This window comes from Lontra canadensis, unplaced genomic scaffold (genome assembly GCF_010015895.1).
Source record: "Lontra canadensis isolate GAN:19392208 unplaced genomic scaffold, GSC_riverotter_1.0 scaffold5, whole genome shotgun sequence".
Classification (NCBI taxonomy): domain Eukaryota; kingdom Metazoa; phylum Chordata; class Mammalia; order Carnivora; family Mustelidae; genus Lontra; species Lontra canadensis.
This window is the reverse complement of record NW_022630999.1, coordinates 13,515,861-13,540,350: the sequence shown is the minus strand read 5'-3', so window position 1 is coordinate 13,540,350 and position 24,490 is coordinate 13,515,861. Positions and strand designations below refer to the sequence as shown.

The 24,490-nt window shown below is 35.9% G+C and overlaps 1 protein-coding gene across 2 annotated transcripts in view; it reads right to left on the bottom strand.

Moving 5' to 3' along the window:
- Window positions 1-24,490, bottom strand: part of NDUFS4 (NADH:ubiquinone oxidoreductase subunit S4) — a 110,953-nt gene that overhangs the window by 1,736 nt on the left and 84,727 nt on the right. Inside the window, exons 4-5 of one of the 2 annotated variants that reach the window (XM_032851463.1) lie at window positions 23,315-23,388; window positions 2,486-2,589 (exon numbers count right to left, since the gene is read on the bottom strand). In XM_032851463.1, the coding sequence (XP_032707354.1) occupies window positions 2,486-2,589; window positions 23,315-23,388 (178 nt within the window). Of the gene's footprint in view, window positions 1-2,367; window positions 2,590-23,314; window positions 23,389-24,490 lie in introns of those variants that run through there. The other variant, XM_032851462.1, reaches the window with a different exon arrangement.

The following is a 24,490-nucleotide window of genomic DNA, read 5'->3' as shown; positions in this document are numbered from 1 at the left end:
TTCTTTTTTTCTTTTTTTAAAAATATTTTATTTATTTGACAGAGAGAGCACACGTAGGCAGAGAGGCAGGCAGAGAAAGGGCGGGGAGCAGGCTCTCTGCTGAGCAGAGAGCCCTATGCGGGGCTCGATCCCAGGACCCTGAGATCATGACCTGAGCTGAAGGCAGAGACTTAACCCTCTGAGCCACCCAGGCGCCCCCAAACAGGTTTCTTTTAAGTGAAATTTAAACTTACACTACTGAAGTATCTGTGGAATTTCTTAATAGCTGTATTTTAACATTTTGCAGTTTATTTGAAATAAAATTCTAATAAAGTAGTAACTTAAAAAGTATTATGTATAATTTCAAGCAAGATATAAATTGTGTATAGATTTTATAGTTATGTATATTCAATTACACAGATAATACACCCTTATAGTAATATATTCAAACACTGTATTAAAAGTTGAAAGACCCAGGGTGCCTGGGTGGCTTAGTTGGTGAAGTGCCTGCTTCCTACTCAGGTCCTGATCTCAGGGTCCTGCCATCAAGACCCGGGTCAGACTCCCTGCTCAGTGGAGAGTCCACTTCTTCCTCTCCCTCTGCCCCTCCCCCTTTCCAACCCTCTCCCCCAACTCCGTCCCCTCACACTCTCAAATAAATAAAATCTTAAAAAAAAAAGTTCAAAGGTGTGCCTGGGTGGCTTAGGTGGTTGAGCATCCCAGGGTCCTGGGATCAAGCCCTGCATCAGGCTCCCTGTGACTCCCCTGCTTGGGCTGTCAAATAAATAAATAAAATTTTTAAAAATAAAAAAGTTCAAAGATCCAAGATTCTCCCCCGCCCACAATCAGTGGTAAAATCATCTTACTAGTTTCTTACATATCTTGCCCAAAATATTCTAGGTGCACATATGTATTAAACACCTGCTGCCACACCTCACCCCCAGATGTTATCTACTATTCCTGTATTTTTCTACTTAGCAGTATATATTGAACATTGTTCCAAACCGCTCACAGATATTTCCTGTTCTCTATAATAGCTATTAATACTCCATTTAACTCCATTCCTCCTTTAATAAACATTTAGATAGTTTCAACTTATCAGCTATTAGAAACCCCTCTGTAATATCTTTTTACATTCACCTCTGTGTATATCTATGGTCTATTTGTCAGGATGAGGATTTTTAGAATTAAATGGAATACATAGTTAATATTTTTGAGAAGAGCTTGCTCTTCAAAAGAGTATTATACAAATTTATACTCTGATGTGTTTTCTTTGTTGCACTACGTCAATGTGCTATTAGTGTTTTTATGAAATATAATTGTGAGAAAGTACATAATTAGTATATAACTTTTGTAACAAAGAATTTATTAGCAATTCAGAGAAATCATCTGCCATCAATCCTATCTTTCTATAACTAAAGTAATTAAAAGTATGGGATGTGAAGACAGATAGGGGTTCAAGTACCAGCTTTGACACTTAGGATCTGTGTGATTTTGAGGTTATTTAGTCCTATTAAGGCTTGATTTATGCCTCTGCAAAATGGGGGAATAATAGTGCCTACCTAACAGAATTCTGATGAAGATTAGCATACAGAATGATTACTGAAGAGGCTTACCAGGAGTATGTGCTTGATAACTCATACTGGATGACCTAAGTGATTAAGACATAACAAGAACATGTACCTATGTCTATTTTACAAAAACAACAGTGACTATAAAAAGATCTCTAATAATGAACCGATTATTTTCTTTGAGTCTTTCAATTCATAAGAATATAAAATCTTCATCTGAACCATCCATAATCATGAATGTGAATTTCTGGGCAGAGTTTAGTATGGAACACAATTCATTCAGATTCAGACTCAAAGTCAGAGAATATAAGGTTCTAATTAAAGAAGAGAATCTCAGAGGCGCCTAGGTGACTCAATTAGTTAAGCATCTGACTCTTGATTTCAGCTCAGGTCATGATCTCAGGGTTGTGAGATCGAGCCCCAAGTTGGGCTGGGTGTGAAGCTTGCTTAAGATTTTCTCTCTCCCTCGTCCTCTGCAACCCTCCCAAAATTAAGAAAAGCTCAATAATAAAGAGATTTGGGTTTATTAGATCGCATTGTAATCTTGAATTTCTCTAACCTCAGATAAAACAGAAATTCTAAGACAGCATTATAATAATGACTGCTGGTAATTCATAAAAACTATTAACTTGAGAATGGCTATAAAGAACCAAGTATAAAACTTCAATGTTGCAGCTGATTTCAAGCATTCCTTTTAATAAATTTTAAGTACTGGTATTTCCTAGAGGTATGATCACCTCCAATCTCTGTAAACAGGAAACTGAAACATGTTCACTTTGAGACATCAAAATACATTTAAAATAGGCCCCACAAAGTGTAGATGTGTGGTTAAAGGTCAAATTTATTAGGAGATTAAGAGCTGTATTATACATAGACTATAAATACTGCACAGCTGACTTTATTCACAGTCAAGCACAGATACAGTCAGTGCCAACCTATTTTGTGGATACTCTTGTTCTTTTGTTCCAAGAAAAATTTGCACCGTAAGACTTGGACTTGGGTTTTGGAACCTTCCTCTCTTCAATGTCATAGCTCCACCCTAGAAAACAAAAACAAACCCACAGAAACAGAATTAAAGAGGATACCTCAAGAGCACAGCAAGCAGAAGCTTTCATAAATTTAATGTTCACTTATCATGAGGAGTACATGTCAGCACATCGAAATATAAATACTTAGTAATATTTTCCCTTATAATCCTTTGTGACAAGGCAGCCCAAAATATTGCCTGAAGATGATTTACTGATCTCCAAAGTGTAACCCATGATGTGACTTCTCCTTGCTCAATATTCCTTATTCAATTACTGATGGTTACATATTCATGTAAAATTTTCTATTTCTCTATGTGGTTTAATATGTGTCTTCTTTAATAACTGCAGTGGGAACACTGAGCAGTATAACCTGTTTCCTAAAAGCTCATGCCTTCACAACAATTTGGGATCTCACTCAAAGCAATACAGAAAAGCAAACATGTTTATGTGAACATATCTATGTACACAGTTACCTGTATAAATGACAGAGTCGGAGTAGACCTAAAGATTATTTGGTTCAGCTCTCTGGGCTTTGACAGGCCACTGATTAAATTAAAAAACCTTTTCAGCATTTGCTTAAAGGGCTATCTATTTAGAATCCCATGGAAGTAGTAGGTAACAATGCAGATTCTTTGGTCTGACCAAAGTTTCATTGCTAATTTCTGGCAGGAGCTTGGCAATCTGTACTTTAACTACTGATCTAGGATATTTTTATGCAGAGAGGGGTGAGAACTAGTGGCGGTGTGAACTGTCTGCTTCTGAGAGTCTTTGTATCTTCTCTCCAAAGCCCTTCTCAGTGTTTTGTAATTTTGAAAATTGGGTTTATTCATGGCCACGTCTTCTGCTTTAAGTCCAGTTCCTCAGTTCAAGGTATGGAGAACAACCTGGAACATCCTCCTACTTGAAGATCTGATTAAGTCATTGTTCTGTTCCTAGTCCAAGCAACCTCTGTAACTTTCACTTTTCTTCATAGGATTCATTTTCTATCCCTCTAATTTATCATTCTAAGGACTTTCTTCAAATAATTAATCTTGAAACATTTGATCCATGGCTGCTGAATCATGCAGTCATGTATAAAATGTCTGAACTATTCTGTCTCTCATTAAGTAAACTTTTTCATCTTGTGAGTTGTTATGAGTTCTAGTGCCTCTTGGTGGGTATAATATTTGCTGCCACAAAAGCTTATGTTTCAGTAGCCCCTTAGAATGTAATTTTGCCACAAAAGTGAAGCCTGTAAAAATCAAGTCATCAAAGTATACTGCTACTACTGCTTATTTTAGTGTCCAAAAGAGGAAATAATTAATAATTCCATTGCTAGAACTCCATCTTCAAAGAAAGTCCATGTGCTGTAAGGAAACTGAGAAGCAGGAAAGCAAATGAAACAAATCGTTTAAAAATACAAACAAAACATCAGAATCCAGGAGCAAAAATATTGATTCAATTTACTTGCTTAAACATAACCTTACTTTCACAGAATAAAGTTTTGAGTACTTTCTAATCCATTAAAACAGAAAAAAACCCAGAAAGCTGGGTCTTACTTTAAGAGGACCTGAACTTGTAAGTACATTAACAAGTGACTATTTGCATTTCAAAAATGTTACTAACTGGCCTAAGAATGGTACCTACTTCATAAATTGTCAGGATTAAACAAACTTGTTCATGTGAATTGCTTAGAAAACACCTGACACTTAACAATCATTTATTGAGTTCCATGAAAAATGTACTTTTCTAAAACTTTTATATGAATTAATATTTCCTTTATGTAACTGAGAAAACTGAGGCACAGTGATTAGGTAACTAGCACAAGCTCACTCACCTAGGAAAGGACAGACTCAGGATTTAAACAAAGAATCTGATTCTGGAGCCTCTGCCTTAATTAATACTGTGTTTCTTGTGGTTTACAGCATAAGCAAGATATTCTTTCTGTCTCAAATCTGATTTGTAACTGTCTAGTAACACATCTTCTATATGAGGTGAAGCATTAATGGAAATAAAATTGCCATCACACTGAAACACAGTAATTTTGAATTAACCACAGAAAGGAATTCTGGTAAGCAAACTAATACCGTGAAATGAACATGGTAACTTTAACATAAACTTTTCAAGCACTTCCTACATTAACCAGCAAATGATGCTGTTAATTATAAAAAATAATTCAATAAAGGAGGTACAGCAATATTTACTGAGCATTTACTATTCATTTAATAAATATTATTGATTACATATTCTGTGTGAAGGACTGTTGAGAAACCAGAGATAATAGCAGTGAATAATCCCAAATTTCTTGAGGTTAGCAGAAACTGGCAAGTAAATGCATGGTATATTAGGTGCTAATACAGTAATACCTATGATTAAATACATATTTTACGGTAATGAGAACTAAAGAAAAACATTTTAGGGCACACAGGGAAGACCTTGCTTCTTGAGAAGGTCACATTTGCCTAAAGATCTGAAGGAGATCAGAGTGAGCCATGTGGATGTCTGAGAAGAGAGTTTGAGGCATGTTCTATGTCCTCTGCTAAGTGCTTTACATGTATTTTTATAGAATTTTAAAACTGAGATCATAGGTTGCTTGGCTTATGAAGTAGGCATTATATATGTTCCAATTTTATATTTAATTATTTAGGAAAAATAAAGCACAGAGAAGATAAATAAGCAGCCTAAAGCCGCATGGCAGAGTGGCAAAGTCAGGGTTTTTAACCGAGGTTGACTTTAAAGCTATGTACCTAACCACCTCATAAATAAAACTGCATTTCTTTAAAAGCATTTTGTAACTGCAGTTTTTATCTATTTCACCCAACTTCTTTCAATCTTTGTGATTTTGTAACTCCCCCCACCCTTTATTTTTATAAATGTATTGAAAAGACTGTTCCAAGAAAGCCTGGAAAGTAAGTCTATATCTGCCATATGTCCATCCACCCCCCACCCCACTTGTGGAGAAAGGAAAGGTTTCTAGTGTAGTAGGTTCTTTGTCTAGTTACAATGATTGTTGGCAAGTTATCCCACGCCTCCATGAACTCTTCTCGCCAAATGATGGGTCAGAGAAGCTATGTTCCCTCTCTACCCCTGCTTCCTTCCCAACACACACACTCCAGTCCAATAAAAGACATTATCAGAGGAACTGAAGAAGAAATGAGAAAGTACTTGGACATATTTAGGAATTGGTATTATACACGAACACATACTGATAATCACGGTCTCATTTATGTCGTTAATCTGTTTTTCAGTCACCAGGGAGAAAAAAAAAATTATGTCAGAATGTAGACATAGCTCTATTATGTTTTGTTGATGGAGTCTCAAAATGCTGTCAGGGTCACTGCAATGTGAGAAGACTGGGATTTTGTACACATAAAAGAACAACTGGTTTGGGTTTTCTCCTGGTAACAAAGGAGTGACCTGGCTCTTGGGAATCATGAGCCAGATTATAGTTCTATTGATGGTGATAACAACAATAAATAGAAGTATCATTATAGGGACTGGAATGTGGATGGGCAAGGCACCTTGGGAAAACAAAAACACACAAAGAAGAAACCAGCACTTGCTAACAGTATCCATTTCTATATTATTGCTCTACCACAGCCACCCATGATTGTAAGGATGTATAGGGGGAAAAAATCTCTTTTCCTCACATTTTTCCGTGGGAAACAACTATGTTCCCAAAGCTGCATAAGCAAAAAATATGCTAATTCTAAGTAAAAGGAAAGGGGTATGAGGAAGTCTAATGAGAACTCACAAGAGACTGAAACTCAACTCAGAGTCTACATAAATCTCTTTTTGGATTTTCTCTCCATTGCTGAGAAAACTTTTCTACTATGTGAGACCAATGCTAGGATGAACATTTGCTCTCTTGACTGGGAACTCTATTAAGAATCTGATCACGTTTCTAAGCATCCTTCTCTAAAGTGTTTACCTTACAATGCATGGATAAACGATTCTTCATACCACAATCTTTCTCAAGTTATTTTTTTGTAGTACTGTGGCAATATAAAGGCTACTGGTGCAAACAGTGAGCTTTAGCTAAAAAGACAAAATAACCATAAGAAGAACAATACTTAAAAGGACATTAAACATGCATACTTAATGGATAAGTTACATGAATTGTGCTTAGGGAAAGTTGTTCTTAAAAAGAACCTAATGTAACTTGCAAGAAATAGAATGTAAAAACTTAAGAATGGAATTTTATTTGTGAAATGTTAAAGTTTCTATACAAATTTTCTTTTCATCACTAACTTAAAAAAAAAAAACCTCAAACTTAAGTTTCTGAATGAGATCATGGAATGAAAACACTTGCATTCTCTGAAGAATGCTTTACAAAATCAAGGTGTAGTCTATGACAGTGGTCCCGATGTGTTGTTCTATTAGGACACTGAAAACCAGCCTTCACTCTTCCCAGCTGTGTAACAGAAGAAGATCAAAGCAACTGAGTCCACAGCAGCTGCCCCAGGGATGGAGTAAGCTCCTAGGGCTGCTGTCACTTCCCACTGAGGAGAGCAGCCATATGGCACGGATTAACCACAAATCCAACCACCAGCACCTAAATGATGAGAAGCTGACTCCCTTTGCTGTTACACACACTGGAATGCTTTCACAAAGATATTTTGATCTTTAAGCCCTAGTATCAGAGAAGTACCTCTGGCAAATACTGTGGTAAACTTAAAATGTGACCTGTAATATCTCATGCTCAATTTCTTTTTTGGAAAGATGCCCATTTATTTTGTTGATCTCCAGACTGTGGTTGAGATATTCTACTTCCTAAGATATGAATGTTTGGTGTAATCTTTCAAATGTGCCCAAAAAAAATGAGCCCAAATCTCAAAACCCAAAAATCAAAGACCAAAAAACACCCACAAAAGGCTTGTGAACAAAACCAGATCATGACAATTAACTTGTGAATTCCATGTATGAGACAGAAAATTAATTCCATTCACTTTTATTTACAGAACCATTTTATTTATGGTTCAGTAATGCAAAAATAGAGAAATGTTCATCAGTGGTTTTATTGCTTGTGAAATGTTACCTCTAGTAACCCTGGTTCAAGTCCTATAAAATGTCTTTCTCCTGTAATAATCTAATCTCAAACCCTGACATTAGTTCAGAAGCGAATAGTTTAATGGTTTTTCCTACTGTCCATCTGTGTACAAAGCGAGAAGTACTGCATAATTTGGCACAAACTGACATAACTGGCAGTCACTGCTAATAGAGGCACAGGATCAGAATAGAAAAGACTTTGGGAAGCCAAAGCGAGGTATGTGGAAACTTGGAGGGTTTTAAGGGTTTTCACCAGGCCATGTACCTATATTATGCCTAGGTAAAAGCAAAGCATAAACTTTTAAAATATAATTTAAGGGAGGTGGGGGTGCTGGGGAGTTATGACAGTCTTTGAGGAATTTCATTTTAGAAGTCCCTCTACTTTGAAATTCCCAAGTACCTAATATTTGGCATGGGAGGAGGTTCAGATTAATTTGAAAGTATCTTAGATCTTCTTTTAGAAAATATTATGGAGAAATAACGGGCTGGGATACATTGGCAAAGCAGTTCTTTCCACGAAAATTATATAAAATTATTTAAACAAGCAAATAAGGTGAAAATGTGAGGCACCCGAAATATTAGATTAGTAACACCCCATACCTGCCACAGCTGCAACACCTCAAAAAAAATCTAACCTTTGATGTAATAGTCAATGGCCCCCTTAAATTTTATCTAGTCAAATAATATAGTTGCTATACAATATTTTTTATTTCCAAAGCAGTAATTGGAACCACATTATTCAGAATTTGCCACAAAATAAACTGGTTTGTGTTCCAAAAGTACATGTGAAAATCAGTCATTAGAAATTGAGAACACATTTTTTCTAGAGAAAGCGACTATACAACAGTGGTAAATGTCCAAAAATCATTCTCAGAGATTTTGATGTAATTGGTTTGGGTGTGGTCCGTGCATAGGGATTTCTAAACCCCACTTAACCCACAATACACTAGGAATACACTAAACCACCATGTATAACCTTATCTCCATGAGATAAATTATTTCAAACCTCCAACTGGGAATCTAAATACCTCTCCCCACCCAACATGTCTATCTCTGTCTCTCAGGAGTCTCAGCTCAGCAGTTCAGGAGTCAAGCTAAACGTTTCCCTGGCCACAAAGACAACTAGTACCTTGGACTGGGGACTAAGAAGAGGGAATGATGAAGAAAAAAGCTGTCAGAGAACTATGCAGTGTCTACAGCACACTAGATCTCAGCTCTCTGATCATGGTCTTTATTTCGAAACCCTGTAAAATATAGGTTGAAACAGTCCTCATAATTTGTGGATTCTGTACTTGTGAATTTGTTCACTAAAATTTACTTGTAACCCCCAAATCAATATTCACAATGCTTCCATGGTCATTAGCGACACACACACACAGCAATGAAAATTTGAGTCAGTGTACATACGTGGTCCAGATGAGGTCAAGCAAGGTAATGCTCTGTGCCTTGTTTCAGATCTCATACTGTAAACAAGTGTACTTTTTGTGGTCTATTTACAGTGGCATTTTTGTGCTTCTTGTTGATGAATTTGCCGTTTAAAATGGCCCCACAGATGTAGTGCTCTAGCACTTACTAGTGTTCTTAAGGGCAAGAAAGCTCAGTTGTACCAATATATATATGTTAGATAAGCTTCATTCAGGCTTAAGTTATGGTGCTGCTGGCTACGCGTTCAATGTTCATGAATCAACAATACATATTAAATAAGGTGTTTTTAAACATTTGAACAATCACATTTTTTTTTAATTTTTTTAAATTTTTATTTATTTGACAGAGAGAGATCACAAGTAGGCAGGGAGGCAGGCAGCGAGAGAGGGGGAAGCAGGCTCCCTGCTGAGCAGATCCTGAGATCATGACTTGAGCTGAAGGCTTAACCAATGAGCCACCCAGACGCCCCCAGAAACACATTTTAAAAAGGTTACGTATGTATTGATAAAATTTTATGATCAGAGTCTCGTAAGAATCTAACTTTGTATATTTCTTAGGAACAATACTTCAGTACTCTTTAGTGTTTTTGGTGACCTTAGAGATCATAACTACTATGAATAATAAGAACCAACTATAACAGATACATAAACTCTGTCTGGCCTGGTGACTCTTCCCCACCCTCTCTGGAAAAAACACCAGTTTTATCTCCATTTGTAATTCATCTCAACACTCTTTTACTCCATATAAATTTGTGCCTTACTGACTTTTCCTTTGAACTGGTTATAAACATCTGCTTGGTTTCCTCATTTCATGAGTAAACTAAATTCTTTTTTTTTTTTTTTAAGATTTTATTTATTTATTCGACAGACAGAGATCACAGGTAGGCAGAGAGGCAGGCAGAGAGAGAGAAGGAAGCAGGCTCCCTGCAAAGCAGAGAGACCGATGCGGGGTTCGATCCCAGGACCCTGGAATCATGACCTGAGTCGAAGGCAGAGGCTTTAACCCACTGAGCCACCCAGGTGCCCCAGAGTAAACTAAATTCTTAAAAATGTATTAATCTACATCTATTAGAGTCATGATTTTATCTTTTCCAGAAAATACTCTTTTCACAATTTTGGAAGTCCCACTGAGACATCTAACAGATTCACCAACCAAAGCCTGGCAAACTTCTTCACCAAAAGTGGTGCACCTTATTTTAAGCTCAGGTATGTCTTTTCTTGGCCCCAAGAGGCAAATACAAGAGAATTTTGCTGACTCCCTGTTTTTCTAATTTTAACTTTGTTCTCTGTTAAGTTTGGGAATTGGTTTTAGAGATCGATTCTCTAAACAGGATGAAAAGATAGAAAAATCTAGTCTTTTGGTCTTTTCGGTCTATTTGAGTTTAAACAAATGAAAAATTTGTATTCAATGAGAGGAGAACAGCTCTTTAGTATACACCAGTCAACTTCATAATTCTGTGTTAACTGTTAACCCATGACTGAAATTTTAGAACTGAAGTTATAAACTGTGTGATACTGGTCTGTTTACATGTCTATTAATTCAGAAGTGTCTTTACTTCTCATTATGTATGTACGGGTAATGTTTTCCTACCTTTACATGTCATTCATGAATGAGATAGTAAAATCTTTTAAAGAGGCTCTGTTTTGATTGGCTTCTAGAAAAAATAAGTGCTTGTATAAGAATTCCTAAAATTCTTAGAAAACAAGGAAATTCAACTTCTAAATAGTCTTAATGTGCTAGAGTTAAAAAAGGTATTCTCGGGGTGCCTGGGTGGCTCAGTCAGTTAGGCATCCGACTCTTAATTCCAGCTCAGGTCATGATCTCACGGTCCTAAGACTGAGCTCCAGTGGGCTCTAGGCTCAGTGGGGAGTCTGCTTGAGATTCTCTAGTTCTCCTTCTGCCCACCCCACTACCTCCCCTGCTGGACTCATGTACTCAAAAAAAAAAAAAAAAAAAAAGCATTATTAAGGAATTAAAGACCTAAGGAACATTTCAGAATTCAAATTCAAATAACAAAAAACACAGGTAAATCTTGGGCACATGGCCGACTTAGAAGAGATTGCAACTTTCAGTGTCAGGGTTGTGAGTTCAAGCCCCACATGGAGTACACAGATTATGTAAATGAATAAACAAAAACTTTAAAATATATATATAGATATAGGTAACCTAAGGGGTGCTTGGGTGGATCAGTCGGTTGAGCATCCTACTCTCCGTTTCACCTCAGGCTGCAATCTCAGCGTTGTGGGACTGAGCCCTGCATCAGGATCTGCGCTCAGCACCACCCCTCTGCTCCTCCTCCATTACACATGTGCACACACCCTCTTTCATTCAAATAAATAATACATAAATCTTTCAAAAATATAGGTGATCTTTGGCAAACAAGACAAATTTAATAATTTTGATTTAATAAAAGCAGCTATATTTTCTTTAGTTTATTAGTGTTAAATATACCAAGCACAGATCTTTCTTTCTTTCTAAACTTAGTAAGTTTACTGATCAAATAAGCTAGTATTACTTCTGTTTAATGTTTATAATCCTAAAAAATATAAATTTGTATTTATCCAAAATGATTCTTCATTCTGGTAATTTTAATAGTAACTAAGTTTTGTAGTATGTCACTTTGAAAATTAATTTCCAAGACTTTGGGTTAACTTACAACCTTAGATATTAATGGATATTTATTACTTAGAGTATTTCTAAGAATACTAAACTACTGATTACTAAGCAAAATTTAAGTTTATGTATTTTTGCTTCTTTTTTTTATATGGTATAGAGAGGTTGTATCTTTGGGTTTAATGGACATATTCATTTTTGCCACTTGGAGAAGTTTATAAAGAGTGCACGTGGTTGAAGTTTTGCTAGTTTACTTAAATATTAGTGTGTAACAGTTTTCAATGATCGGTTTTCTCTATGAAATCAGAGTTAACTTTGGTTAAAAGATTTAATAAATATGAAATTTTCCTAGGAGCAATAGTGGCAGTGAGGTAGAACTTTGTACGCAAGGTAATGAGATGTGTTTCTGTTTACCAACGGAAAAAGAGAAGAGTTAGCATAGAGGTCTCTTTCAGGCAACCAAGGTGAACAACGGAAACTTGATCAAGGCAAAGAGGCCCACAGTGAACCACCAAGCTGAATGCAAATAGGCTCACAAACCGACACACACACCTGGAAACGGCCATAAGCCCTAACTGACCAATTACAACCCAGCACAGTTCCAAATAGTACCGAAAAGGGGAAAATTCCACACTCCCTCACCCTGTTCAGTAACTGTGGTCCCTCACCACCCCTTTGTCCCAGTCTTTGCTATCTTGCCCACCATTTGTTCTGCCTTGGGTGAATTCTTACACCTCCCACACTGCAGCTGCCACCCTATTGGGTTGGGTCACCCCACAGTTAGGTCCTAAAGTAAATATTCAAAATGAGAAAGAGAATGGTGAAGGACAAAAACCTGGATACTGAAAGTTATATATTTTATTTCCCTTACAGTATGTCTAAAAAGTATGAAGAGCTATGAAAGGTATTAAAATCTTAGCAAAGCTTGCTCAGTATAAGTGGGCTTATTTCATTAGTTCACTATTTACTGCCTCTACCTACAACATGAAGGGTTATTCTTTTTGTCTAATCTGCCTAGATTTCAAAGTTTCTGTGGCTTACCAGAATAACCTTATATGAAGACTTCCTAACCTTATGATGATAAAGTCTTTAATGACTTCCATAAGAGCTCAGGATCTTTACAGTCATGTTACCTTTTATGTTTGTAAGTTTTATCATCCCTTTGAAATGAGCAGTCAAGTACTGTTTGTCTCAGTATCCTATTCCTATCCTAAGTGTGCAAATCTTACATTTTTAAAATTTATGCCTCCCCAAAATAATAGCCTAAATGTAAAATGAACGATTTAGATTATCTTTGTAAACTATTTTCAAGGTTCCTCAGAAGGCCTCTGGACTATCACAAGGATGTATTCTTTCAACCTCGTGGAAAGAGAGATACCGAAAATAATTAGTTTATTTGACACAGTACTACTGAGTTATAACTAAGAGTTATCAAGTCAGAAGAGATACTTAGCCCTCCTGAGGTTAAATCTGTATGAGTAAAATGTTATTAATATAAATATTCCAGAAATTTATGCTATGTGCTAAGTATAGATTCTCACTGCCCTCACTGTCCATGTTTTATTTATCAGAGCCCTGGTACTGCTTAGTACAGGTTATCAGACATAATTTCAATTATCTTTAAAAACATCAACTTGTTTGCATCTTCTGTAGTTTGGATCTCATATCTTCTAGGCCAGTATATGTAAATTGGGAGTCCATATCACTTATCAATGGAGTTTTATTAATATACAAATGTTTAGGACCTTCCCCAGACTTACTGAATCACTTTACTTGATTTTCTTGACCTATTTCTGGTATATTCTTACTATGTGTTTGTCACATTCAGTGTATATTACATATCAGGACTATTATTATTTCTCTGTAAATATTCATCCATTTTTATAAGTTAGATGGACATTCATGGTCTTCTTTGAAACCAGGCTTTAATACTGATTACAGATATTCTGTATATAACATTTTTGGAATGACTTTAAGTTGCATCATTCTTTTTATGAATGTTTACATTTCATTTCTGAAATTTACCAGTAATGTTCATTACAGCCATCTTAAATCTTTAATCACTTAGGGATAGAATTTTTTTGTTTTACTCTGATGCTACCCTGAAGACTCCCGAAATCAGTTGCAGGCCACAGTACTTTGTCTTCAACAAAGAAAGACACCTTCAGAGCTCCATGGAGAAGGACTGTTAGGTATTCCTGGGTATAGGCTTTTGATGGCATAAATAATTATAGGACCATACCAATGAACTGAGTCAGGATTTCCAGAACTCTACTTGAGCTGCAAATAAATTTATGATCCAGTGAAACAAGAATTAATTATATAGGACTAAATGCACTGATGAAGGCTGAATGTAGTTTCTGTTCGGAGTACTTCTGATATTGTTTCAATATTCAATTTTTTGGCATTTAAGGAAGTCCTTTCCCTTTTCTCCTAAAGTATCTACAATTTAGTAGACAAGTGTTTTGTAAACTAAAATGTGTATCATTTGTAAATGGTATTAGTCTCCCTGCATGACCACTACAGAATTCAGAAACTCTTGTTGAATATTCTTATACCCATGGCAATATAGTTATTTGTACATGTTCAATATGTCCTTCTTCTGTGGTTATGCAACAAAGGCCATACCTAGATTGACATATTTGACAGTGTACTTATTTAATCAGATATGACCAGACACTTTTAAGGAACAAAAGTAGACAAAATCCTTCCAGGAAAGTGACATGGCTCCAGGATAACAAATTACAAAGTTCCCCAAGGTGGTAAGGAACCTTTTTTGGAGGATCTTAGGATATTTTAGGGACCTTGAAAGGGAGGAAAAATTTGCCCAAATTAATAGGCATCACAGAACAAGTCTGGTGGCAAGTAATTGGTCATGAAGACATACATGAAGACATCTGAGAGTCCTTATGAAAAATTTCAGCAAAGCAAACTTAAGAGAGCTTATGTGGTAAAGAACAGCAGGACTTCTGCCCCCAAAAATGCCTTTTTGGCATAAGGATTTTGAGCTGGTTAGTTAAAGAAAAACAAAAACAAAAAACAACAGTAAACATAGGGAAATCTCTGAAAATGAAGAAATTGCCCTTTTTTTGAGGGACATTTACATTTATTAGGGAAATCTCCATTTGTAAACGTGTCTCCCACTCAGTACTAGGAAGTGGAGGATGACTAAAACTCTGGAAATTCATCAATGGAGAGAAGCCTTGGAATTAAAATCTGCATAACATTTATACCCTTGTTTATGGTACTTTGCCCTATAACCTCCCAAAGTTCTCCCCAGTGCCCACTCCCAAAATCTTTCTTCAGCTAGAGATGGTACTTAATGTGGTGGCAAGGGCCATTTTGGAGTTACCAGTTTCCCGGGGTATATAGGAGGTATACGTGTTATTAAACTTCGGTTTGTTTTTCTTTTTTAATCTTTTAGTTATAAGGGTCAGAGGGGTCTCAGCCAAGACCTATAAAGTTAAAGGGAAAATTATTTATCTTCTCCTACAGTTGCAAATTATTCATTCTTGCTATACCTAAATACATACTCAGGCCAAATATTAGCCCAATATTTTGTAACCATAAATAATGTTTGAGATTTTTTTTTTTTAAATCACAAAAGGAGAAGAGTAGAAATCAGTAGAAAATTGCATTGTCTATATAGTATGCCTTTTCTCTTCCAGGTTATCGGATTTCAGCTTAATTCCTTGTCTTTCAGCTATTTTATTTCTTTTTAAGTTGTATGACTGATAGATATGCAAATTATGTCCTGTGTCCTACTGGTATTGATTTAATTAGCTGCCCCTCCCCCACAAAACCTCCATCTGCTCCATTTGCATTCCTTTTTTCCACATGTATTTGTGCTGTTTTGACTTTTACTTTGAACTGGTTATAACATCTACCTAGTTCCTTTTTATCACATGAATAAAATAAATCCTTTAACACAAATTTTTTATCTGTAGGAATCCTGATTCTTAGCTTTTGAAACCAAGGTGTCTTCTTAACAGATGGGTGAATGTGAGGTTGAGACCCTCATTAGAAGGTTTAAGTTAGGTGGAAATCCAGACTTTGCTGATGGGTCTACTTCTGGAATAATTCTAAATCCTGCAGCTCCAACCACCTCCTTATTTTCCTGAATCCAGGGTTCGACCTGTCTGCTTCCTCCCATGTTTCTAGTACTTCAGAGGCAGGTTTTCCTCCCCAAGAGACCCACTATGGACAGAATGCAGTTTCACAGTTTATCCTCTATCCCCCTACTCCTGAAAGAAACCCTCCTTTATTTTGAGAATTTCAAAGAGTTTTTACAGCTAACAGCAATGAGAAAAACACAGGGGGTAAAATGACCTACCAAAGGAAAGTCACAAAGTTTCAAATCAGATCAAACGGGGGAAAAGGCCATTTCTGGTTTTCATTAGCATGTAAATGGTAGTAGATCCTAGCCTTCTACCATCGACATTTTTCCACAACTACCTTACTCCTCCTTTCTCCGTGGATGCAGCTTCTCCTCCCCGCCCTCAACCCTATCATGAAACACTAGGAAAGACAAAAGCCACAATGGGTGAGAAAGGTGGGTCTTTTCAGTACACAAAGAACTAAAGTGAGGTTCATCTACATTTCAGAGGAAACCCCAGATACTCTTTTCTCTTTTTACAAAGAAAGGTTATCTTTGAAGAGTTCCTCTGGAATATTTGCTGAGCTCAAAGAGAGACCTTCAGGATGAGGCCCTGGGGTTAAAGCCAAAAGACACAGGAGTATTTATATCTTCTTTACTTAGTGTGTATGCTGGGGAAGGTTGAGAAGTAAGATTTGGGGGAGTGGAAGGTAGGGAGCAGGGGGAAAAACCACAGGGAGGCCATTCAATCTTTTCTTCTTTCCCACTCCCTAGTTTCACAGAATCAGTCCTCCGTAGTGAGATCCTGTGAGAAGAGAGACCTAACCAAAACAGAAGCAGGGAGGGTAGTTACAGGAGTTATTAATAGCAGGAGGAAGAGAACTTCTTTTAGTCTCAGAAATTATATATTCTTACATAAAATTCTTATATAAAAAGATGAACCTGCACAATACCTTTTATGGTTAAGAAATGAAAAATGGGTGATTAATGGGATCTTGTGGTATAATTTAGGTCTCTTTTAGCTATTTTATTTCATTATTATATTACATGTAACATAAGAGTTTCCACTTATCCTGGATTATACGGGGTAAGAATAAAGAACAGAACTATATTTGTTAAAAATATAAAATGTAGGGGCGCCTGGGTGGCTCAGTAGGTTAAGCCCCTGCCTTCGGCTCGGGTCATGGTCTCGGGGGTCCTGGAATTGAGCCCCATGGACCCTCTGCGAGGCAGGGAGCCTGCTCCCCCCCCACCTCCACCCCCACCCCTGGCTCTGCGTGCCTCTCTGCTTGCTTGTGATCTCTGTCAAATAAACAAATAAAATCTTAAAAATATATATATACATAAAATGTGAGGTTTTCAAAGTTGGATAAGGTTTTCCTATTTCTTACATTCATTATAGAATATTTATTAGTGAAATCTTTAGAATATGTAGAATGTATATTCTGTGCATTGCTAAGTACTATATAGATCAGTGCTGTCCAATAGAAAAATAATGTGAATTACATACAACTTTAAAATAACTTTAAATTTATTTTAAAGTTTATCTATTTATTTATATAAGTAATCTCTACACCCAATGTATGTGGTGCTCACACTCACGAGCCCGAGATCAACAGCTGTACACACTTCTAACTGAACCAGCCAGGTGCCCCAGTATAATTTTAAATTTCCTAGGAGGCACTTTAAAAAGTGACTAGGAAATATTTTAATCGTATTTTCCTAGCCCAATATATATCCAAAATATTATCACTTAGATATGTAATCAATAAACTTTAGATAATTTTTATACCTAGTCTTTGAAATAGTGTATATTCTACACTTACAGCATACTTCAACTTGAACCAGACACATTTCAAGTGCTATATAGTCATATGTGGGTACCATATTGGATAGTGCTGACCTAAATCATGTGGGAAACAAAGGCAAAAGAAAAAATTTCCTTACTGCCTACAGCCCACTGACAAGTCCTTGAAACAGGCTGGAGTGACTTTCCTTAAGGAGCTTAGCTGCCTCAATGTTGACACTTCCCTAAAGGCAAATGGCAATCTTATCCCACCCCCCCACCCAATCCTGTAAGTCTTAACATTAAAAAAAAAACTCCTTTGAAAACTTTATCTCTAATCTCCAAGATACTCAGCAATCACCCTTCAAGCATATGGCCCATGGAAATACATCGGAAGTGTCTCAGGACTGAGCTATTACCAAACAGTAATAAATAACCTTTTCCTAACAATAGCTAGCCCCCTCAGGATCCTGGAAACCTTGTTTCCAAAATTCCTTAGAGGCCTATGCTGTCCCTAACCCCCTCCCAACTTGAAAGTATATAATCAGTCACCCATCACAACCACAACCAGAGTGCAGCTTTTTCTGCCCAAGGGTCCTGTCCCCATGCTTTAATAAAACCACTTTTTTATACCAAAGACATCTCAAGAGTTCTTTTCTCGGCTGTAGCTCTGAACCCCAACCATTTCCTACATCATAATCAATTTTTTAAGATCTACTAGCAGCATAGTATCATGTAAAAAATACTGAACTTAGAATCTAGGAACTTGGGTCTTCTCAGTTAAGAAATCCGTGATTGATCTTAGTCTTGTTTTATTAATTTCCATGCCTCTGTATCCTTAAAAAAAAGTTTATAACAAGTAACTTACACCTTGGAAAACATCTCTAACATTATGGAATAATCCTCTTAAGTTTATCTGTTAATAAACTCAAGATAAGCTCCATATTAGAGAAACATTGGTTGTATTTTATGAACACTAAAATAGAAGAAATTGCTAATCATTCTATAAGTTTTCTTTCTCCAGATTTCTAGTTACAGGGAAGTAACAGTTCTTTTGAAAGAACAATTAAAATGATTTTAAAAAAGTTTAAAACATGATTTGGAAAATAATTTATAACATCACTACAGGTACAGTTCAAACTCACCAAATATTTATTAAGTATATTAAAAGATGAGTGGGACTGGGTGTTTTTTTCCATGTAGGTGCTTATAATCCAGTAGGAAGAATAAAATATTAGTTTGAGTACAAGGACATGCCTTATTTAACTACTGATCCCCACAGCCTAGCCCCCAGTGACAGCAACAATAGTGTCTGATGGAATGCAATACAAAAAGTACAAAACTGTACTGTAAAAGCTGTAAGAAAGGAAAAAATTACTGAGTAAATTAAAAGAGAAAGCACATCCAGTAAAGGCTGAGAGATGGAGGTGGGAAAGGGGAATAAGAAAAGAGTGCAGGAAAGAGTTAATGTTTAAACTGTATTCTAAGGGGTAGGTTGTAGTTCTTGGTAGGACTAAGGATGAAAAGGAACAACAGCATGAGTAAAGTTGTAGATGGAAGAAAATATGCAACAAGCCTGGGGATAAGGCAGGACAAAGAGTTGGGACACATAAAGCTAGGTCCGTGCTTCTGACTGACCTGGTGATGTGTTTATATTGTGAAGAGCTTTGCTTTTTGTCGTTGTTTAGATTTTTAAGAAAGATTTTATTTATTTATTTGAGAGAAAGAGAGAGAGAAAACACGAGAGGGTAGAGGGTCCGAAGGAGAAGCAGGCTCCCCACTAAGCCAGGAGCCTAATGTAAGACTCATCCCAGGACTCTGGGATGGGATCATGACCTGAGCTGAAGGCAGTGGCTTAACCAACTGAGCCACCCAGGCACCCCTGTTTAGATTTTAAGTAATCTCCACACTCAACATGGGGCTTGAATTCACAGCCCCAAGATCAAGAGTTGCATGCTCTACCAAATGAGCCAGCTAGGTGCCCTTGTGAAGAACTCTGAATTTTGAGACATCTATCTCTTAAGCACAGGCCCTTCAAGATGTTTAAAAAAAAAAAAAAAGAGTATTTTGCACTTAGAAAAATGTCACAGAAGGGTCTTGATATTTAAGACTGTGTATATGTGTATTTCTATATAATGGTTTAGACCATAAATTAGTAAATAAATTCTGTAAATGGCCAAATAGAAAATATTTTTAGACTTTGGGGGCTTTTATGGTCTCTATTACAATTATTTAATTTTACTATTGCAGCTGAAGAACAGTTATAGACAATACATAAATGAAAGAATACAACTGTGCTCAAATAAAACTTGTTCATTGTTACAAGTATAATGACCTTGTTAACTAATGTTAATTAATGTCTCTAAGACCTCTGTTTCTTTGATCTACAAAATGGGATGATAATTGTTCCTGTTTCACAGAGTTGCAGTGAGGATTAAATGGGACAAATGAAAAGCACTTAGCAGAGTGACAAACTCAAGCCTTAGTCTTATGAATGTTAACTTTGTGATGATGATACTCATTACCTGAGACCAAAATATAATTAGAAGGCATTAAAAATTTCTAGGAAGCAAATGAATCTGAAAATCTTGTTCTTCATTGTACTGATTCTCAAAACTGTTTAGAAATAAGGAAAACAGGAAACTGAAGAAAGGGGATGAAAGGTGTAGGTTGCTCATTTTCAGAACAGTCCCTGAATATACAAACTATCTTTTTTTTTTTTTTAAAGGCAGACTTTCCCTGTTTCTTGACACTACTGAAAGGCAAACATTTAATATTCCTAAATGGACAACTTTTGCCAGATTTTTTTGTTTATTATCAACACAGAATCAATGATATCAACAAAAACAAATTTTCCCTCTAGAGCATATAATGAATAAGTTATTGGGCTAGAAAGTAAAGAAATAAAACTGTATGAGTTGGCCCATGAGCTTAATATCCTTAAGTCTATAGTTTTTGAGTATTATCCAATCCAATTTCTCATTTCAAAGAGGAAGAACATGTTTATCAAAGATTAAGTTTAGTGAAACATGACTTGCTCAAGATCTCTAGTAAACCAGATAGTTATGGAATGAGAGTCCTAGTTACTAGTCTCTGAATCCAAGTTGTTATATGTTAGTAACAAGTTCTAAATCATTTCTTTCTAATGCTTTCACTAACCAGAACATTGGTTCACCCAACCTTCTTCAACAGCATTAGCTCACAACAAAATGTTATTAGGTATGAGGGGAGAGGGAAACCTTCTGAATATTACCACTATCCACCTACCCAAGAGATGTGGGTAGTTGGAAAAGATCCCCCACCCCAATGATTCTGTATCATTTCAATGATTTGCTTAGACCTGCTGCCTCAATAACTAGAGAAACTGGACTTTATATATAAAGTCTTTTTACATATAATATACAGTGCTGAAGGTTTAGATAAATGAGGCAGATCACAAGTAATTATAGTGAATTTAAGGATGGAATAATCAGTGAGAACTCTCCCAAGAGATGAGACTGGCTTCAAATTTCTAAGTAGAGAATGTATTTTAGAAAGTCAGTAATTTTACCAGATAACCCATGTCCATTATTTTGGTATTATGCTAGGTGCTGGGGACAAGGCAGTGACTAAGATGGATATGGTTCCTACTACCTTGTAGGTTAAAATTCCTGATCCACTCTTAGCCTATAGTATTATAAGATATTATCTACAAAGCTTTTGCAAGTTACACTATTGACTTTGATAATGTTCTTCAATTTTCTTTCCCAGGGAGGCAGAAATCGGAGTGGGAAAGCATGTGATTTCAACAGCAGCAGTGGCTAGTTCACACCTGCAATTCACATGGCAACTGTAGTCATGCAGTCCTGGTGACCACTTAGACATTGTAACCAGAGATTTAACAATTTAATTAGATTTCCTGTTATTAAACTCACATTGCAAACCTCAAATGAATAATTTTCAAGGTGTCAGACACAAAATATGGTAGGCTGCAAAGATGGAAAACACTTATAGAACTGTTTTTGATAAGCTATATTACAGTTTAATTAAAAAGTCATTTAAATCAAAATAATATTTTAAAGACTATGACCACTTTGATAATAATTCTGTAATTAAGAAATTTTGAAACTGCCAAGAACATGTTTTAATAAGAAGCTTTACTTATAAATTTTTTTTCAGATTTTAAAAAGTCTAAGAAGAATAGGATAAACTTATATACAATTAAACTTAACTATGTTCTTACTTATGTTCTAAACACTTCTATTAACTAATTCAATCCTCTTAACAATGCCCATTGTACATAGGAGAAAACAGAAGTACAAAGACATACAAATAGTAAGAGACCAACATGGATCCAAGCCCAGGCACTTTGGCCTCACACTCTTAATCATAAGCTATATAATACTAAGGGTAAAATATTTAAAAAGCAAGTATCTGGGGCACCTGGGTGGCTCAGTGGGTTAAAGCCTCTGCCTTTGGCTCAGGTCATGATCCCAGCGTCCTGGAATCGAGCCCCACATCGGGCTCAGCAGGGAGCCTGCTCCCCTCCCCCCACCTCCCGCCTGCCTCTCTGCCTACTTGTGATCTCTATCTGATTAAAAAAAAAATGAAGATAATGGTAATCTATAAAAAAACAAATAAAAAGCAAGTATCTTAGATAATAAGCTTTATAGTGCTTTCACATTTATAAGTCAAATATGTTAGATAACAGTAATAACCTTTTACATTTATTTATTGTCTTAAAGTAAAAATATACTTAAGTAGACATTATCTCATTCAAATAGATAACTCAGATTCAAATTCAACTGACCATTTAGAAAAGAAGAATGCATTAGGTACAAATATACAGTAGTGCTAGCAAATCCAAGAGAGAAACAGCAGAAATAGCAGATGTAGAGAGTTAAGGGTCAGAACCAATAGTTACTAAGTATCTATTATGTATCAGGTACTAGATTAGGTAGACTATGAGTAAAGTATCATGAGTAAAGTATCATGATTTCAACAATGAGAAAACATTAAGTTCATTATGAAATTAATCCAAAATCATATACAGTCTAAGTGGCATAATAAGGATCAGAATTCAGACTGGACTGACTCCAAAACCTCTCTTCACTACCATGTTGCATGGCTTAATAGATAATGGAGAAAAAAAATCTGTATTTTTTTGTTGATAGTAGCATTAATATAAACAATAGTTTTAGGTGGCTATCTCAAAAACTAATACCCTCTTAGGCTGCATTAATCTAATAGTAAAGTGAGATTATGCTTGGTGTTATACTCACCATATATAGAAAAGTGACCCACCAGACATTTAGGCTTACGTGAAATTTAAGGTACTTTAAGGAAAATTAAAGAATAAGGTAATGATAACTATTTTCCAAATAATTAAAGAGCTACAAGATAGAATTATAGATTTGAGATTATGGATCAAAGTAAGAATAAACAGAGGTCTCAAAACTGGAATAGGCTGCTTTATGAGACATTCAACTAGAGTTTAAAAACTAAGTATCAGTGATTTTGCAGAGCAAGCCATGATCAAGGTAGGAGATGAATTAGTTTTACTCCCTGCCTCTATTTCTAATTAGAGCATTTTGGCTTTTACATATTATGTGGTTATTCCATTTTAGTTTTTGGAGGGGGGAGGTATTTTGATGCTATAAAAAAATCTAAAAACCACTAGATTAGACATACTACAAGATGTCTTTCAACTCAAATTCTATATTCCTGCCTGGTTCTGATTAAGGTCAAGAACATAAAATCATATCTTGATTTCACTTGTCAAAGCAAAACAAAAACAGACCAAACATACCATTTTTTTCTGCAAAGGCAGCTGCGTCTTCTTTAGTACTGAAGGTTAGAACCATGTTGGACAAGGGATCAGCCCTGTAAGAAACAATTTTTTTCCAGGATTTAATATTAAGCTTTGGCGGGGAAAAAAGGCTTATTTAAATAAAGTAAAATGTTAGAAAATAAATACTTGCTATAATATCAGATAAGTATACTACTAATGAAATATCTTATTTTAAAATGTTAACTTTTTAAATATATTTCCCTGTGTTAAACTGAGATTTTCTAACCTGTACTGTCAAATTAAAAAATTTGTAACTATAAAGATATTCAGCAATTTTTAGTCCTTAATAAACTCATTTATTGAACTCTTCAAAAAAAAATTTAATTGAATTTAAAAATCCCAAAGGAATTCTCAAATTGACCTTATAAATTCAGTATCAAGAAATCTACTGGTGAGTGCAACTGGAATCATCATTATCTCAAAAAACAGATGGCAATAACATCTAAATGAACCTTCCATCATTACAGACAATAATTAAGCATATGGACCCATGAAAAAATAAAGCTCCAAGAATCAACATCTAATTGAGTTTTTCAACCTAGGATTAGTGATAACGTTTACAAGTCTACACAGAACCTTAAAAAAAATGTACAAAATATCACATAATTTCAGAAATATCACTTTTATTAGTACATTTATAAAAAGGTAGAACACTGGGGCGCCTGAGTGGCTCAGTCGTTAAGTGTCTGCCTTCGGCTCAGGTCATGATCCCAGGGTTCTGGGATCCAGCCCCGCGTCAGGCTCCCTGCTCAGCCGGAAGTCTGCTTCTCCCCTGCTTGTGTTCCCTCTCTTGCTGTGTCTCTCTCCCGTCAAATAAATAAAAATCTTAAAAAAAATAAAAAAAAGGGTAGAACATTGCTACAAATGTTTATTATGAATCTCTCAAAGGTGAATACAACATTCTGTGAAACATCATTTAGAAATGTGGAAGTAAGAAAGTAAACATTTAGGATGTAATATGGATAATGAGAAGACACGAGATATACAGGGAGAGAATATACAAGAAGTAACCCTCACTGAAATGAAGATCCACAAATTATTGCTGCTTAAGTTCTAGTCCTCTACAATGGTTACTGTTCTGGGGCTCCTATGAGATCCCTATAATGATATGTATTCTTAAACCATACCCCCTCC